Source organism: Danio rerio, chromosome 24 (assembly GCF_049306965.1).
Source record: "Danio rerio strain Tuebingen ecotype United States chromosome 24, GRCz12tu, whole genome shotgun sequence".
Lineage (NCBI taxonomy): Eukaryota > Metazoa > Chordata > Actinopteri > Cypriniformes > Danionidae > Danio > Danio rerio.
Window position 1 is genome coordinate 31,594,553 of NC_133199.1, and position 18,289 is coordinate 31,612,841.

Consider the following 18,289-nt stretch of genomic DNA (forward strand, 5'->3'; position numbering starts at 1 on the left):
GGGACTGAACTGGAAGCCTGTATTCGCACAGGAGTCTCGCAGGAGCTGATGCACCTGAGTGTAGTGCAGGACAATATTTGATAGGTGAATGTGTGTGTGGGCTGCATAACAGTATCCACAAGACTTACAAAAATGAATACATCACAGATAAATAATTGTTAAAGTTAGTGACCACTTATATTTTCTCCAACATCAAACTTAAAACTGCATAAATATATGTATTTTTTTCCTCAGAAACTTAAGCACTTTAATAAATAGAACTGATGTCATAATTGAGAAAGAAATATGATGCTGTTAACAAACTAAATAAACCAAATTCATTAAGCAAAAACAGTATTTAATGAAACTGGGTAATGCATTAAAATAATGAAAGAACAAAAAAAAATTTGAAGACAAGACAAAGTGATAACCACAGTTAGACTACATGGCAGCAAGCCATTGCTTGTGCAATAGATTGAGCATATTTTTTTTCAAACAGAATCGTGTGTTTTTACATTTTAAAGCAGGATTGTGTAGTACAGTATAACATGACTGGATGGAAATTCCTTTCCGGTGTGGCTGCAAGGTGAAGATCAAGATGTCCACTCCTATTTTTTAATATACTGTACACTGTACTCCAATCTGTTGAATAAAAATGGTAGAAAAACTGTACAAAATAGTACTGAAGCCAAATCTGCAGCTTATGTAACAAAAAACTTGCAATAACACTCCATAAACTAATACACCCAAATTTATATATAAGGAAAAATATTAAATACAAACTGTAAAAAAAGCAAAAATCAAGGTGACAAAAATGTTATTGTAAGAAATATATATTTTTAACAAATCTATGTTGTTAAAATGCATAATATATTACCAATTTACTGAGAAATGCATAAGATTATTCATTTTCAAAATGGGGTATACTTACTTATGCTGAGCTCTGTAAGATTGTTTATATGAACTCGTGAGAGGATTTGTATTTCATTCATTTTTAACTTTTCCTTAGTATTCCTTATATTATCCACATTTTCCCCCCAAAAACCTAATCTGTAAATTCTCACCTCTTCTAGACGCTTTATTCTTGCACTGAGCCATGGAGCTTTAGGATGAATGCAGTGCATCTTGTTCATTTCATCAATTAATCTGTAAAGATGAAATAAAATACATTTACAAATACATCTGCAGATCTTTGACCAGGAGTTATTAAGTAGATTTTTTTTAAGCTTTTGGACTGACTTACACCACACTCTTAAGACAGTTGCTCATTTCTTGAACAAAGAAACAACTATTTATTTTGATCTGTGGTTCCTTTCTTGTAAATTTCTTGCAGCAAACCATACCTCTAAGGTCCATAGGAGCGGCTGCAAATAGAAAAGAAACCTCCAGAAATAAAAGACTTTCCCATGAGTTCAGGACTTCTGCTGAATAAACACTAAAAGCCTATTTACATGATATCCGATCAGGATAAAGGAACAGTTTTAAAAATAATTTAAAACAATGAGTTCACATCGAAACTTAAACAATAGCAGCACAGAGAAACTACAGTAGTCCACATTGCAATTTAATCACTGTAAAAACATTTATATCCCAACTGATGATGAATAATAAAAAATAAATCAACAATTTGAGGTTTTAGAAGGGTAAAAAACTGCAGCACTGTTATAATAAACAGAACAATCTTTAGTTTACTGATGTAAGCATCAATGTAGTAATATATTTCAATATACTTACATTCCGGTGGGGTAACAGGACTCATAACCGGCATAAAATAATCTATTAAAAGATTTTAAAATCCTTAAAGTGAGATACATTTGATTGAAAATTAAAATACAATTTTTTTAGGTAATTTTTTTTCTTAACCCACTGGGAAATTAATTTATGACGTAAAACATGAACTTTTTTTCTAAAATGATAAACATATTTTTGCATGCAGTAAATGATACTCACCCCCTGATGCAGAAGCACAGAGAAGCAAAAGCAAAGCCGATGAAATGATCAATTGATGAGAAGCTGTGGACAGATGCATGATTGCTGAATGATTTCACGAATGATCTCCTACCTCTGATCATCTCTAGCTTTTTATTTGCTCAGAAGAAGGAAGTTTTGTCTTTCTTCATACTTTATAAGAATTAAGTAAATACAAAAACATGAATAATCATTCCGGGAAGTTTCAAAACATTTGCTTCTCAAAGATGGTTATCAGAACCAATGTTCTATAGTTACATTGAAACTTTTTTTTTTTTTTTTGATGTGACAAATCAAGCATTTGCAATTATCATCATGTGTAGGGATGTTCTGAAATGTGTCTAAGGCCTCAATGTGCATTTTAACAAAGGCCTTAGCCTCAAACTAGAATGTGGAAAGGAGTGTAAAATAAGTGACTGAACTAAAGGCCTGCATTCACACAGGAGTCTCGTGAGTCTTGCAGGACAATATTTGATAGGTGAATGTGTGTGTGTGGACTACAGGAGCGTAACTTTATCTAGGCCTTCTACAAAATGTATATATCACACAAGCTTAAAGGTGTCATGAAAAAACAAAACAAAAAAAAAAAAAAAACGTAGATGTTAGTTTCAGTCTGTTAGACAAAGCATGCATTTAGAAAACGTGGGAGGTTGACCTGACCCAGTTAAAGCATGCTTTAGATTAAGAATAGGAGTGGACCAAGGACAGAAACTTGTGGTATACTTCTAGAAAAAAATAAATAATCAGATTTATATTTATCAATGATTATGTTTACATATACACCAGTAATCGAATTGTTTGCCTTAATCTGAATAAGACAATAATATGAAGGTGTTTACATGAGTTGCTTTTGAATGTTCCTTTCATGATCCATTTTTACATGTTATGGCACATAATTTGATTAATGTCAGTGGGTTATTGCGCTTTCCACGTTTCATGTAATTTCAGGTGTTTCATTTTTAATTTGTCGACTTAAACTCAAGATTGGCACTTTCACTTTCATTCAGGAACATTTCATGCATGTCCACGTGACAAACTGAGATATTGGATGCAAGTATGAACTGCTGGAAGAGTGTTGTTTTAATAAAATTTGATACCGCAAGGTGTATGGAACAAAAACTCTGCATTTTACAATGCAGGTGTCTGTGGTTCTTTACTGACTCCATAGTGCAGAGAATAGTGTCAAACAGCCGTGTGTGTGTAGACTATCCTGTCGCCAAATGCGGCAAAAATCCAACATGACGGTAATAGCTTGATTGCGGTGTTTACATATCTTACACTTCAATAATGCAACTAAAATCGGCATACTCCACATGTGCTAATTCGATTTCTGTTTAGTTCGGTTATGACCTTAATTGGATTAAATTAATCAAAAATCGCTGTTTACAATGTAGACTCTTAATCAGAGTATTATTTTAATCATATTAACATCTGATTATTGGTTTCCATGTAAATGTACTCACTGTTAATGAACTGTTCCCTATTCAAAACATATGAACCTAGCCACTGAAGACTAAATCTAATTGTACAGAATGGTGAACTGTGTGAAAAGCTGCATTTACAAAACCAGAAAGCTAAAATCATCTGAGTCAGAGAGGATGAGTTCATTCCCTACTCTTAAAAGGGCAGTTTCTGTACTATGAAGAGAAAAAAAATCTAGACAGAAGTGGTTCCTATAGATCAAGGGTGCCCAAACCTTTTCTTATAAAAGACCAAAAACCAAACTTGATTGAGGGCTGTGGGCCAAAGTTAAACATTCTTAACCATATTACATTAAATTTGCCATGGGTTAGTTCCCAATTTATTTGCTAATATTTAAAAATAACTAGAAAGCATTGCTTTAAAAGATATCAATTAATAATGCAGTATATTTTGAACATTTTATAATGAACTCTTTAGTAGAAACATAAATAATTCCATTTATAACACAATAGTGTTCAATGCTGAATACACTAGTCAAGCTGCTCCTGCCTTTACCTCGATTTGCTCACTGAGGTCTTGTGCATTGTCCTGTATCTGTCAACTGACAGTATTTACGTTTAAAAAGTCTGATTCATTTACAACATTTAATTAAAACATAATATTTTTGTAGCTCCTCGATTAAACTAAGAAAGTAAAGGGTACATTAAATTTGAAATGACGATCTCTCTCATTTGACTCAACCAACTCCCCATCATTTTCTCTCTTTTTTCAGATGGGATGGTGGGCCAAACTAAAGGTTGCCATGGGCCAACTTTGGCTCACAGGCCCTACGTCGGGCACCTCTGCTAATTTTATCTAATTGTGCCTATAGTTTTCTGGGATGAATTTTAATTAAAAAAGAAGACTGGAAATGGGTCTGGAGTTAATTAAAGGTTTTTACACTAGTCGTCAGATAAGAAAAAAGACATTTTGGATTTAGATGGGTGTAAAATCACAATCTACTACTGTAAATGGTGAAAATCAATTATGTTCCTATGAGAAACAATTACCCAAAATATTAAATAAATAAAATTGCAGAATATATCTCCCCTCCTGATGAATTCAAGCAACCCAGGCTCATTCTGAAAACGTAGTCCCGTGGACGTTTCTAGAGAGACCGCGAAATACGTCCCGGGAGGTACATATTTTTGCAGTTTTTGTTTTCGCTAATCCATGAGAGGCCGCTGTGTGCGCTTTTTCACATCTCAAATGTCTATCGCGAGTGCTGTTAGTGCCCGTGCTGTTCTCGCGTTAACCCACCAGAGGCCGCTGTCGAACGACCATCTGTTCGTCTGGCAAAATGATTGACTGGGCGACCGGCCATTCGGCTGCTGACCCACCCTCTTCCTTTCCTGAACCTAATTAATTTTACAGATTGACCCACCCGCTTACTTCCCTAAACCCAACCAAAAATTTACAAAAGCTGTCCTGAAAAAGAAAAGCCCTCTTCTGATTTTTACCAAGTTGTTGGATTTTACCACATTCTCACCCTGTTATGAACTTGTTCACTTTTTTTTTGGGATTCTGTTTTTGTCTTACCTGATTTCTGAAACCACTCTTCCCCGGACTCAAACCCGGTCATCGTCATCTTCGTGGTGGTGGTCAGCTCTTCTTTGCGTCTCAAGTCCGCCGACATACACGACGAGCTACTGAACAAACTGGTTGCAGCGGAAAAGCTAAAATGCGTCCAAACGCTATTTCCACAAGCATGATTTGACAAAACAGCTTCCAGAATCTCTTCCAGTTCAGTGGTGGATTTGGTTAAAATCTCCTCAAAGCAGAAGCTGTGAACTACAACCTGCAGGTGTTTTTATTTGTTAAAATTGATCATGACTTGTACAATGTCTAGCATTAACGGTATGCTGTAGCAGCAATGTAAACAACGGGAAATGCTGTTTTGCACCACAAATGATTTAGCTACAAATTCATATTTATCAGTCAAACTGCTGTAAACAGACACACACTTAACCAGCGCGTGCAGCCTCTCTCTATGTGTGTGCGCGACTTTGCATTGTTTCTCTATAGGCAGCTTTTCCATGCATTTTTACATCTCAGATTATGAAGTCGCAAAAGATATGTGGATGATTCATATTACTTACACCTGCATATTCCGGATATATGTGAAAGACGTCGTGTAACGTGTTAAGTTAAAAAAAAAAAAAACAGGAGAGCTCGCCTAACTCGTGAAGCAGCAGAAAAATAAATCAAGGCTCATACAGGTCACATCCCACATCTTGTGTTTTATTCTTCTGTCAACAGTGTCACGATATATTACAGAAAATAACTTAATCCGAACATCAGAGAAAAAGAAATTCCCGTGCACGTTACACATGTCTACAGAAAGTTCACACATTCACGCACACACATAGACACACGCAATAAAAATGTCTCTTAAAGGAGCCGCACCCCATTTTCACTTGTTACAGACACTTGTCAGATTTTATTTTAGAGAGCAGGCAGGAGGTTGACTGACTGTTAACCAGCAGAAAATCACGTGCTTGTACGGGCGTGAAGTGGAGTCGATCCACTAATCGCAGCACATTATGACGATGACGAATCAGAGTCACTTGAGGGCGAGCCTTTCAAAGGAACTAGGAAATATGTCAGCCGTTTTCATGTTATCTGAGTAGCTGTGTACACTTAAAGTTAGATTTATGAAAAAATAACATGATTTCCTTCAAGTGAAACATGAGCATACATTGCTTTGCATCTAATAAACACAACCAAGCCTTAAAATCACATTCTGGACCACTCCTTTAAAAAAAAAAAATTTCAGCATAGAAAGAAGCAGGATTTTCCCAGTATGGGTTGCGACTGGAAGGGCATCCGCTGCGTAAAACATATGCTGGATAGATTAGCGGTTTATTCTGCTGTGGTAACCCCAGATTAATAAAGGGATTAAGGCGAAAAGAAAATGAATGAAATAAGCAGGATTGTATAGCGTAGCATAGACCCCCCCCCCCCCCTTCTTCTTTGTAGTGTGGGTGCTGAAGTTCAAACTCTGGATAACATTCACAGCTGCCTAGTTTTCAGTGTTTATTTTTACACTTTATCCCCTTCTGTTGAATAAGAACAACAAAAACAACAACATAAATCTGTTTAGAACGTGTTTTTGCTCGATTTGCCAATACGATTGCAATATGTTTGTCTAAATCCTTGTGAGAGGTTTATGTATTATATTCAGTTTAGCTTTTCCATATTACATTTTATTATATTTACAATTCTAACCTTTTCTAGATGTTCTATCTTTGCACTGAGCCAAGGTGCTTTAAGATTTATACAGCACATCCTGTTCTTTTTATCAATAAACCTGTAAAGATAAAGTGACCACTCACTGTATATTATTGACGGGGAGATTGTATTTTTGAAGGTTTCTGTACTAACTTACAACACACAACACGCAGGACAATGTCTTGTTTTTCGAAGGTTGAAACAAGCTCTGATTTCAATCTGTGGTTCTTCTGTTGTGGGATTCCTGAAGCAGATTTTGCCTTTTTGGTCAACAGCTGCAAAAAAAGACAGAAAAAACTTTATAAATAAGAGACTTTGCCATTTTAATTAAATTTCAGGCTTCAGAAACAAGACCACTAAAGGCCCATTCACAAGATTAGGATTAAGATACAGTTCTAGAATTTGTTTTAAATGTGTACAAAAATCCACACAACAGCTATAACAAATAACAGCAACAAGAACAATTTTTGATCCAGTCAGAATTCAGTCTACTATAAAGAACTCAAGTATTGAAAGTGGTAGAAAAAGGTGGTACAAAACTGCAGCCAAAGTTTATCATAAACAGAACAACATATCATCTGCTAATATGATGCTGATATAGTTGTCATTATACATACCATCTTTGCGGGGAAAATGTAACACTGAAAAAAATCCATTACAATATGTGAAAATCCAGGACACACAGTACATTTGCTTAAAAATCTCAAATTGCATAGGATATTAATTTAATTGACTTAATTTGATAGTGTGTCATGTTGAGTACCTTTTTTAGCTTGAAGTCCATTATTTTGACTTATGTGTGAATCTAAAACGGGTTTAGTATGACATTAAAACAAACTATTGAGAACACAGTGTGTGTGCAGTATGTAGGATACTCACCATCTGGTGTAAAAGCTGACAGAAGCAAAAACAAACAGGACAAAATGATCATTTGATAAGATGCTGAGGACGGATCCATGATTGCTGAGGGTTTTCACTACTGATCTGCTGCTTCTGAGCCGCTGTTGTGCTTTATGTGCTCAGAAAAAGGGAAGTGTTGTATTTATTCATACTTCCTAAGAATACATTTTACTAGCTACATAGTTAATAATTCTGCAAGTCTGCATCTTTAAATACAATGTATTGCACCATCACGGGGGACTGGATGTATTTGTAAAAATCACTAAGGATAGGGTTCTCTGAAACATTTTCTTCTGTGCAGAATATTTTTGGAGTTTCGTTACTAAAAACTTAAAATTAAAAAGAACACCTTTTTATTTGTATTTAATGTTTACAGTGCAGATCCAATTAGATCCACTTATTTGGTAAACAAAGTAACTGTCATATATATCCACTAAAAGAAATATAAAATATGACTTTACAAACTGTATTGTAAATAAATCATATGAAGATTTTCATATTAGTCAATAATTTTACTGAAATGAATAAAAAAAAATAAGTTTACACTCATTTACACAAGTAAATAAACAGACTCAATAATGGACTAAAAATCTGCAGATTTCTGCATGGGCAGATTCCGTGCTGGTCTAGTTTAAAGTAGTGTTTAAACATTGATTTGGTTTGATTTATTTATTCTCAAACAAAAATATCATACATAAAAATTCTTTAACAAAAACAAAAAATTCAATAGGTCAAAAATGGAGCGGGATGAAGCACAAGCTTCTTATTTTTCCACCCCATTACCACACACATCCTTTGTCTATTAATTAAACATTTAAGTTACTTCTTTCTTTACTTTCTTTATCTCTTCTTTTTCATTGGACATATGAGCTTTGCATGAGACATATTTGATCCTTTTGGCATCTTTGACATAGTTTATGTTTGGTTCCATTTGTACATTTACATTTTACACCAAACATAAACACCAAAAATAAAAAAATACAGTACTCCAAACAGCCATTAAATGAAATATCATCATCCTTTTCTTATCTTATCCTTTTTCAATCACCTCTATTCATCCCCATATTCCTTTAGCAATATACATTTATCCACCTTTTTAAATTGATTAATATCCTGATATTGTTTGAGAATCTGTTGTAGACAATTTCATAATGTCTGACCACATACAGACATACACAAACCTTTTAAAGTTGTCCTTGTTTTCAACCTCTTAAAATTTTGTTTTTCTCTCAGATTATGTAATATCCCCGTGTCTTTCTTCAAAAAAAAATGTTTGTATGCACCTCAGAATTCATTTATTCCTAGCTTTAAGAAATAGTGCTGTTTTAAATTTAACCAAATCATTGAACTGAAGTATCTTCAATTTAAAAAATAAAGCATTTGTATGCTCCAAATACCCTACATTTTCTTTCAGTCTAATTACTTTTCTCTGCACTCTACATAAGGATTGTAAGTTAGACATATGCAATTCTCCAAATTTAAACATAATAACTCCTATATGGAAACATAAGTGTGTTATATAATACATACATTGATTTGTCCAGGATAAATCTTGTTTAATACATTATTGCTACAGTTTTTACCAATTTTGATATCACAATATTTATTTGCAGTTTCCAGCTAATTTTATGATTCAATACATCACCAAGAAACTTAATTGCATTTAATCTTTCTATAACTTCATTATCAATATGTAAATCTATATAATGACTACTCTTTAATTTCCCAAAATAACCTAACCTTTGTTTTACTTATATTTAATGACAATTTGTTTACCTCAAACCACAATTTCAATTTTTTTATTTCAAAATGTTTTAATCAACTCCATAAGTTTTGGTAAATTATCCCCAGAACAAAAGATACCTGTATCAGGTATATCTGCAAATAAAATAAACTTAAACAACTCTGATATCTTACACATATCATTAATGTAAATTATAAACAATATTGGACCTAAAACTGATCCTTGTGGTATGCCACAATTTACATTTAGATATGAAGATTTATGATTGCTAATTTCCACAAACTGGCCTATTTTTATTTATTTTTTTGATAACTGCTGATTAAATCCAAGACTACTCCTATAATACCATACATTTCTAATTTATTTACCAGTATATTATGATTTATTGTATCAAGTGCCTTCTTTAAATACAAATTATATTTTTTATACAAATTTTTTTATACAAATTTCAACTACTTTCTCCTTTTTATCTATTGTATTATTAATTTCCTCACTAATTTTTGTTAATCTATTGTTCCTGAAACCATATTGCTCTTCAGCTAAAAGGTTATGCATTCTAGGAAATTATTAAGCCTGTCAACAAAGAGTTTTTCGAAATTTTTTTTTAAAACTGACAGTATGTAAATACCTACATAGCCTATAATTTGTAAAGTATTGTTTATCTCCTGTTTCTAAAGTGAAATTATCTTAGCAATTTTAATTTTATCTGGAAATTTACCGGATTGAAAAGCTCTATTACAAATATAGGTTAATGGTTCTACAATGTCTTTAATCACTTTCTTAATCATACTCATATCAATATTATTTCAATCCATGCACGATTTATTTTTACATTTCTCTACAACACCTACAGTATTATTTCTTTTTTATCTACTACTTTGGTTAGAGAGTTGGACGTGTGATCGGAAGGTTCTTAAGAATAACGATAACTCATGGGTTAAGCGCAGTGTGAAAGCATTTATATCTTCTACTGTGTTCCACAGAAGACAGAAGCCCGAATTGGTTTTGAACAATTGGAGAAAAGTAAATAATGACACAGTTTTCATTTTTGGATAAACTATCTATTTAAGCTCCTTAACCCTAATAAAAATGCAGACTTCCTGAGAGTGAGGAATGATTCCAATATAGCAAGCATTTTTGGGGCTTATTCTGGCTAAAATTCAACATTGATAGAAAGTGAAGTGAAAGTCATGACATAGCCAAGTATGGTGACACTTACTCTGAATTTATGCTCTGCATTTAACCCATTCAAGTTAACACACAGTAGTGAACACACACACACACACACACACACACACACTATGAATACACACCCGGAGCAGTGGTCCACCATTGTTGCCGCGTCCAGGGAGCACTGGCTTTCTCAAGGGACTCAGCTTGGCCAATTGTTGGCTGGAGCAGGACCTTCCGATCACAAGTCCAATTCTCTAACCATTAGGTCACAGCTGCCCTAGAAAATATAATGGACCAGGGCTGTGCCAACCCTACAAAACCCTTCTTGCCGACTGATGTCTTTTTCTGCTGTAGTACAAAAAGCAGGTCAGCTCTCAGTGTAGTTGTGAGTTTTTTTTTTGCCTTTTGGTGTACACTGTAAAAAATTCCTGAGTTCCACACAATTCCTTCATGTTGTACCAACAGAAATCCGTTAAGTAAACTTAATTGTTTTTACAAATTTAAGTGGGTTTAACATAAAGCAATTAAGTAGTTCCCAAAAAACAACTGAAAAATTGTGTTGATTCAGCACATTTGAAATAAGTAGCTTGAACAAACAGCAAACATATTTTTGAGTGTACATATGTTAAATAAAATATTTATTTTGAGTTTAAAATTGTTTGATGATTAGTCTCATCAGGATGTTTGCAGTGTTAAGCAGTCATAAATTGCTTTTGGTAGTATATTAGATAATATTCCACTGTAAAATGTCAGAAATTGTATAAAGGTTTAGAATGAGCAGGGTACGAGTGGTTTAGTCTGTAAAGTGTAGTGACATCTGATCTGCACCAGATTTTAAGAGATTTTTTTAAATTATTACATTCATTTTCTTTTCGGCTTAGTCCCTTTATTAATCTGGGGTCACCACAGAAGAATGAACCACCAACTTATCCAGCAAATATTTTACGCAGCAGATGCCCTTTCAGCCACAACCCATCACTGGGAAACATCTATACACATTCACACACACACTATGGTCATTTTTAGTATACCCAATTCACCTGTACCGCATGTCCTTGGACTGGAACCCAGGGCCCCCGGAGGAAACCTACGCAAACACGGGGAGAACATGCCAACTGACCCAGCCGAGGCTCGAACCAGCGACCTTTTTGCTGTGAGGCGAACGTGTTACCCACTCCCCCACCGCGTTGCCCATGAAATTATTACACTTTTAGAAAAGGTTAATGGTAAAAACAAGACAAAAAGAAGTAGACTAAGGTGTACCACATACAGGCCAGGAATAAAATGAACAAAAAAATCATTTTTTTTATAATATGCTTTTCCAAATTCTGGAAGTATTCCTATTTCAGAATAATTCAGAGACAGAACAATTCACTGACCCTTTTCAAGATCACGATTCATGTGACTGAAGTTCATGATGTTCAGCTGTTAACCTTTTGTCTCAGAACATGTTTACATATTTATTTTGTTTTTCCATTTATAAAGTTAACTGTATATACTACATTTATTTCACAATTGTTAAGTTTTGTTGTTTGGTGTGGCACTGCTATTAATTGAAAATGTCATAAACAATTCATGAAGAAAAAAAGTTAGAATTTATATAATTAATGTAATTTCATATAAAACACTGTAGACCATTTTGAGGGGTGTTTACAATAGCAATAGTCCTGATGTATTTCCTGTTTTACGTTTTGAATTTCCATAGCTTTTAAGGGTCCAAAAGAACTTCCACATGTTGATAAATAATGTTACGATAGTTGTTATAACATCAAGGTATGATTGAGTTACCTCTTGTTACAGTAATAAAATAGTTTGACAACAATTAAAAAATGTTCATGGGCTAATGACACCACCACATTGAAATGGTCTACATGAAGATAAGTGTCTCACGCTACATGTATTTGTATATTATTAAATATAAAAGTTCTTTTTCTGAATTTTTGCTGTCACACCATAGACCATTTACAGGTCAGTAAAAAATGTAAAACGATAATGTTAGTTGCCCCTTTTATTTTCGCAAATATCAGACTTCGAACTACAGTTGAAGTCAGAATTATTAGCCCCCCTAAATTATAAGCCCCCAACACATTTCTAAACATAATAGTTTTAATAACTAATCTCTAATAACTGTTTAATTTTATCTTTGCCATGATGACAGTAAATAATATTTTACTAGATATTTTTCAAGACACTTCTATACACCTTCTATAAGTGACGTTTAAAGACTTTACTAGGGTAATTAAGTTAACTAGGCAGTTTAGGGTAGTTAGGCAAGTTATTTATAACGATGGTTTGTTCTGTAGACTATTGGGGAAAAAAACTAGCTTAACATGGCAGATAATTTTTTAACCATAAAATGGTGTTTAAAAAATTAAAAACTGCTTTTATTCTAGATCAAATAAAACAAATAAGACTTTATCCAGAAGAAAAAAATGTTATCAGACATACTGTGAAAATTTCTTTGCTCTGTTAAACATCATTTGGGAAATATATTAAAAAAAAAAATTAAAGAGGGTCTAATAATTCTGACTTCTACTGTACATGTTTTTTTTTAATCTGGTGCATGTTTGAGTTTGTAATCCTACAAATCTGGAAGTACTGTACATGTCTCGCATGATCATCCACATGATCAGTCAGATGATAATATTTCTATGTGGGATCATCTAATCTAGCCAATCTCCTTTAGAATCTGGTGTGGTGATGAATGGTCATTAAATCATCACAATGTGGGTTTTTTTAGGCTGGTGGTCAGAGAAAAACACTGGCATTCAGGATATAGAGTTCCAAACTACAACTGTAAATGGTCACTTAAAAATCTGTTAGAAATCTCCTTGAATAAATCACTTGAATATGGCTAAATTACATGTTAGCTGAATGTATAGCAGATTATTTCTGTTAAAAGAAGCATTCAATTCAATTCATCTTTATTTCTATAGCGCTTTTACCATGTAAATCGTGTCAATTCAGCTTAACATAGAAGTTCTAATAAATTGAAATTGAAATCATGTACTACAGGATTGTATAGCACAGAGTAGGTGAAAAAAAAAACAGTTTTTGGTGAGGATGGTAAAGTTCACAGATGTCCAGTTTCCATGTGTTTCTTAAGCCTCCCCTCTACACGTTACCCCTTTCTGTTGAATAAGAAAAGAAGAAAAAACATTAAAGTAGTAACATTTGACTTGCAATTGCAATATACAGTTGAAGTCAGAATTTTTAGCCCCCCTGTTTATTTTTTTCCCCAATTTCTGTTTTACGGAGAGAAGTTTTCAACACATTTCTAAACATTTTAATAAATCATCTCTAATAATTGATTTATCTTATCTTTGCCATTATGACAGTAAATAATATTTAAAATATTATAATAATATTTTTCAAGACACTTCTATACAGCTTAAAGTGACATTTAAAGGCTTAACTAGGTTAAATAGGTTAACAAGGCGGGTTAGGTTAATTAGGCAAGTCATTGTATATCGAAAAAATATATATCTTAAAAGAACTAATAATATTGTTCCTAAAATTGTGTTTCAAGAAGAAAAAATATTATCAGACAGTGTGAAAATGTCCTTGCCCTGTTAAACATCATTTGGGAAATATTTAAAAAACAAGAAAAACAATTTAAAGAGGGGCTCATAATTCTGACTCTTGTATTATTCAATGAATCTTTTCCGTATTACTCATATTAAAAATCCCAGGTTTAAAAAAAAAAATGTAATCTATAAATTCTAACCTCTTTTAGACGATATAGCCTTTCAGCAAGCCATGAAGCATTAGGATCTATACATTTCATCCTGTTCGATGCATCAACAAACCTGTAAAGATAGAGTTGAATACATTTAGAGCACTCACAGCATATCATTGACAGGGATTTCATAAGCAGATGTATTTTACACTTACAGCACACACTTAAGACAATTATTGGTTTTTGGAAGGTTGTAACAACGTTTAATGTTAGCCTTTGGTTCTTTTGTTGTCAGCACTTTGAAGCAAACTCCGGGTCTATTATCAACTGCAAAAGAGACAGAAAACCTTCAGTTGCATTAACGACAAGGCAGATTAGAGTAAAGATAAAGTAAAATTTGTTTAATTCAGATTTTAAAAAGTCTATGTCATTAACAAAACAATATCACTGGAATCTCTGTAAGAAGAATGATGTTGTAGTATGAATTATTATTGCTCCTGAATTATTAGCCCTCTTGCATATTTTTCCCTCGATTTCTGTTTAACAAAAATAAGATTTTTTCAACACATTTCTAAACATAATAGTTTTAATAACTCACTTTTAATAACTGATTTTCTTGCCACGATGGCAGTACATACAAATTTACTAGATATTAGAGGTCTGCAGCAGGTGTATCTCTGGTGTAATTTCAATGAGAGTAAGCGGGCTAACAATATAGCATTCCCGAGTCCCGACGTTATTTCAGAACAGCCAGTGCTCTCGACTGATAGACATGCTGAACACATGACCAGTGTTTTCTGTCCTTCCGCTTGCATTAGAAAACAGTCAGTGTACTTTTTATGCATCTGAAAATGGAAAAAAGTTTACCCTAAAGTAAAACCCTAAAGTTTTACCCTTTAGCAGTCACTAGACTGGAACATCATTAAGGTGGCACTCATAGTTCATCACAAAGGGACAAACAAAACTGACATTTAGCCTACAATCCTTGCACAACCTACAGTTTTATCTGTTATCTCTGATTTTTGGTAGTATCCAATTTAAATGTGAGATTTTGGAAAACAGATCAAAATTCAGTAGGAACAGTCGGGTAGAAAATTATTCTAAGCAGGCAGTGGGTGAACAAAGGCTGAATATAAGGCGGGATCAGTCAGGTGCAGAATAAAACCTTGAGGGAGCAGGACTAAAAAATGTGTCCTGCGTAGACCTCAACTAGATATTTTTCAAGGTACTAGTATTCAGCTTCAAGTGCAATTTAAAAACTTAACTAGGTCAATTAGGTAAGTTAGAGTAATTAGGCAAGCCATCGAATAACAGTGGTTTGTTCTGCAGACCATCAACACAGTTGAAGTCAAAATTATTATTACTGTCATCATGACAAAGATAAAATAAATCAGTTATTGGAAATGAGTTATTAAAACTATTATGTTTAGAAATGTGTTAAAATAATCTTTAAGAAATTGGGAAAAAATAAACAAACAGGGGGCTAATAATTCTGACTTCAACTGTGTGTATGTGTGTGTGTGTGTATATATATATAGCTTAAGGGGGCTAATAACATTGGCCTTAAAATGGTTTTTAAAAATTTAAAAACTGCTTTCATGTAGCCGAAATATAACAAATAAGACTTTCTCCAGGAGAAAAAATATTATAGGAAATACTGATATAGTTGTGATTATAGTTATCATCATACTTACAATTCTTGTCGGTACTGCTCCAACCTTCTGACACTGAAATAAAAACTGTTAAAATAGAGTATGTGAGAATCAGTGTTGTAAAGTAACAAATTTCAAATACGCAAATGACTGTAATTGAGTCGTTTTTCTCAGAAATTGCAATTTACTAAGTAGTTATAAAAATGTGCACTTTTACTTTCCCGTAAGTACATTTTTTAGTGCAGTATCAGCACTTTTACTCCATTACTTCCCTTCTACCTTTAGTCATTACTTTATTTTTTCCTGTTTTTGGGGATTAGAAAAGGCAGTCCTGTGATTCCTGTCTAATCAAATGACACATAGAAAGTAAATGGCATCAAACTAAACTATCTGAAGACATGGGATATTTATAAATGCAGCTAATTGTTTGGAAGTATTGAAAGTGTCCAAGAAGATGTTCTAAATCTTTACACACAATGACCCACAGTTTTTTTAGACTGCCAATGATGGCACTGATGAGAAGACGACGGATGTTTACTGTAGCACGTCATAATTTTGCCAAGTATGATGCGATCCTTAACATCTATGTTGATCCTGGAACATCATTGTTGTTCGAAAATGTAATCCATACCTATTCCCTACCACATAACTGTAAATCCCAAAATCAGAGGGGAATGTTATTTGGATAACAATCACGTTGGAGTGTGTAAACCTATAATCATATGTGTTAACTTAACATAAACGGTAAACATATCCTTTAATTCTGATTGGCTGATTGAAATGTTGTTTCATTAGATGTTAATCCAGGAATATGACCTACTTGGTCAAATCAGGTTGGTTGTTTAACTGTATGATGACCGGAACGACCTTAAACAATAACTAAATGCACTACGGAATGCATTTACACTCACACTCCCACAAATTACATGTAATCAGCTTTTCACAGTGTAATACTCACTACTCTTGAGTACTTTTAAAGCAGAACACTATTTATTCAAAACAGTAAATGAATACTCACCTACTGATGTAAAAGCATACAGGAGCAAAAGCAAATGAGACGAAATGACCATTTGATGAGATACAGAGGACAGATGCATGTTTGCTGAAGGATTTCACAAATGATCTGCTGCTTCTGAGCTGCTGCTGCTTTTTATGTGCTCAGAAGAAGGAGGTGTCTTTGTTCATACTTCAAAAGATTAAGGTGATTTCTCTGAAATTCGTGTTTGGGCAAGCTTCAAGTTTAAACATGTGAAAGAAATAAAGGAATGCGGGGATGTTTGAATATCATAGGCTGTACAGTATGACACAAGTTTTTAAAAGAGAAAAATAAAAACAGTTTTACTGTGTTTTGTCTAGTGTGATATTAAGCCACAGCTTAATTACTTTAAATGCAATTGCAATATGTTTCAAAGGGAGAAAGAATTTGCAGGCTTTGCGCTGGCCTGTTCTTGTTGTATTGAAAAAAGTGACAAGATGTACAGTGGATCAGGAAAGTATTCATAGTGCTTCACTTTTTATGTTACAGCCTTATTCCAAAATCAATTGAATCTCTATTTTCACTGATCATTCTTGAGATGTTTCAGCTTAATTGGATCTCAACTGTGGTAAATTCAGTTGATTGGACGTGATTTGAAAAGACATACACCTGTCTATATAAGGTCCCAGGGTTGACAGTGCATATCAAAGCACAAATCAAGCATGATGACAGGATTGTCTTGAGGCACAAGGCTGGGGAAGATTACAGAAAAAAATATTGCTGCTCTGAAAGTTCCATTGAGCACAGTGGCCTCCATTATCCATAAGTGGAAAATGTTTGGAACCACCAGGACTCTTCCTAGAGCTGGCCGGCCATCAAAGCTGAGTATCAGGGGAGAAGGGCCTTAGTCAGGGAGGTGATCAATAACCCGATGGTAACTCTGTGTGAGCTCCAGCGTTCTTCTATGGAGAGAGGAGAACCTTACAAAAAGACAACCACCTGTTCAGCAATCAGGCCTGTTTGGTGGAGTGGCCAGACGGAAGCCAGTCCTCGCCTGGAATTTGCCAATAGGCATCTGAAGGACTCTCAGACCATAAGAAACCATATTCTCTGGTCTGATGAGACTAAAATTTAACTCTTTGGAGCAGTGGCGTAGCGGACGGGCCCGCAGGGCACGCACCGCGGGGGGGCCACGCGTTATTAGGGGACCCCACGTCGTCGCGATTTTCAATGAATGAAAATCCAAGAACCGCAATAATCAAACTCTTAGGAACACCTGGGGTCGGAACCAAAGTTCACAGAACTGTGTTCTCTGAACTCCTCTCAAGCGGTGCACTACTTCATTCTGATTGCTTGCCGCCGAACCGCATCATAACCAATGAAGACGCGCCGCTGTTTCTCGCCGCCGGTTCTCGTTAAAAAATGATTGACTTCTGGCTACTTTGACGCTCTCGCCACTTTCGGTTTGTGATCGCTCCTCAGTTTGTGAAGGAATCCCAGCGTTGTCGCTCCACCCCGCCTCATTT

At 34.3% G+C, this 18,289-nt stretch overlaps 2 protein-coding genes across 2 annotated transcripts; both read right to left on the reverse strand.

Moving 5' to 3' along the window:
- Positions 1–557: 557 nt before the first annotated feature.
- On the reverse strand, positions 558–2,010 carry ccl34b.9 (chemokine (C-C motif) ligand 34b, duplicate 9). The gene is given in 5 exon segments (NM_001177936.1): positions 558–621; positions 1,044–1,125; positions 1,223–1,343; positions 1,714–1,755; positions 1,930–2,010. Coding segments are annotated over 5 exon segments (351 nt in total). The 5' UTR covers positions 2,009–2,010; the 3' UTR covers positions 558–594.
- An 11,539-nt stretch (positions 2,011–13,549) lies between these two features.
- On the reverse strand, positions 13,550–16,884 carry cxl34b.11 (CX chemokine ligand 34b, duplicate 11). The gene is given in 5 exon segments (NM_001115062.1): positions 13,550–13,587; positions 14,184–14,265; positions 14,351–14,462; positions 15,830–15,874; positions 16,806–16,884. Coding segments are annotated over 5 exon segments (348 nt in total). The 3' UTR covers positions 13,550–13,557.
- Positions 16,885–18,289: the final 1,405 nt, after the last annotated feature.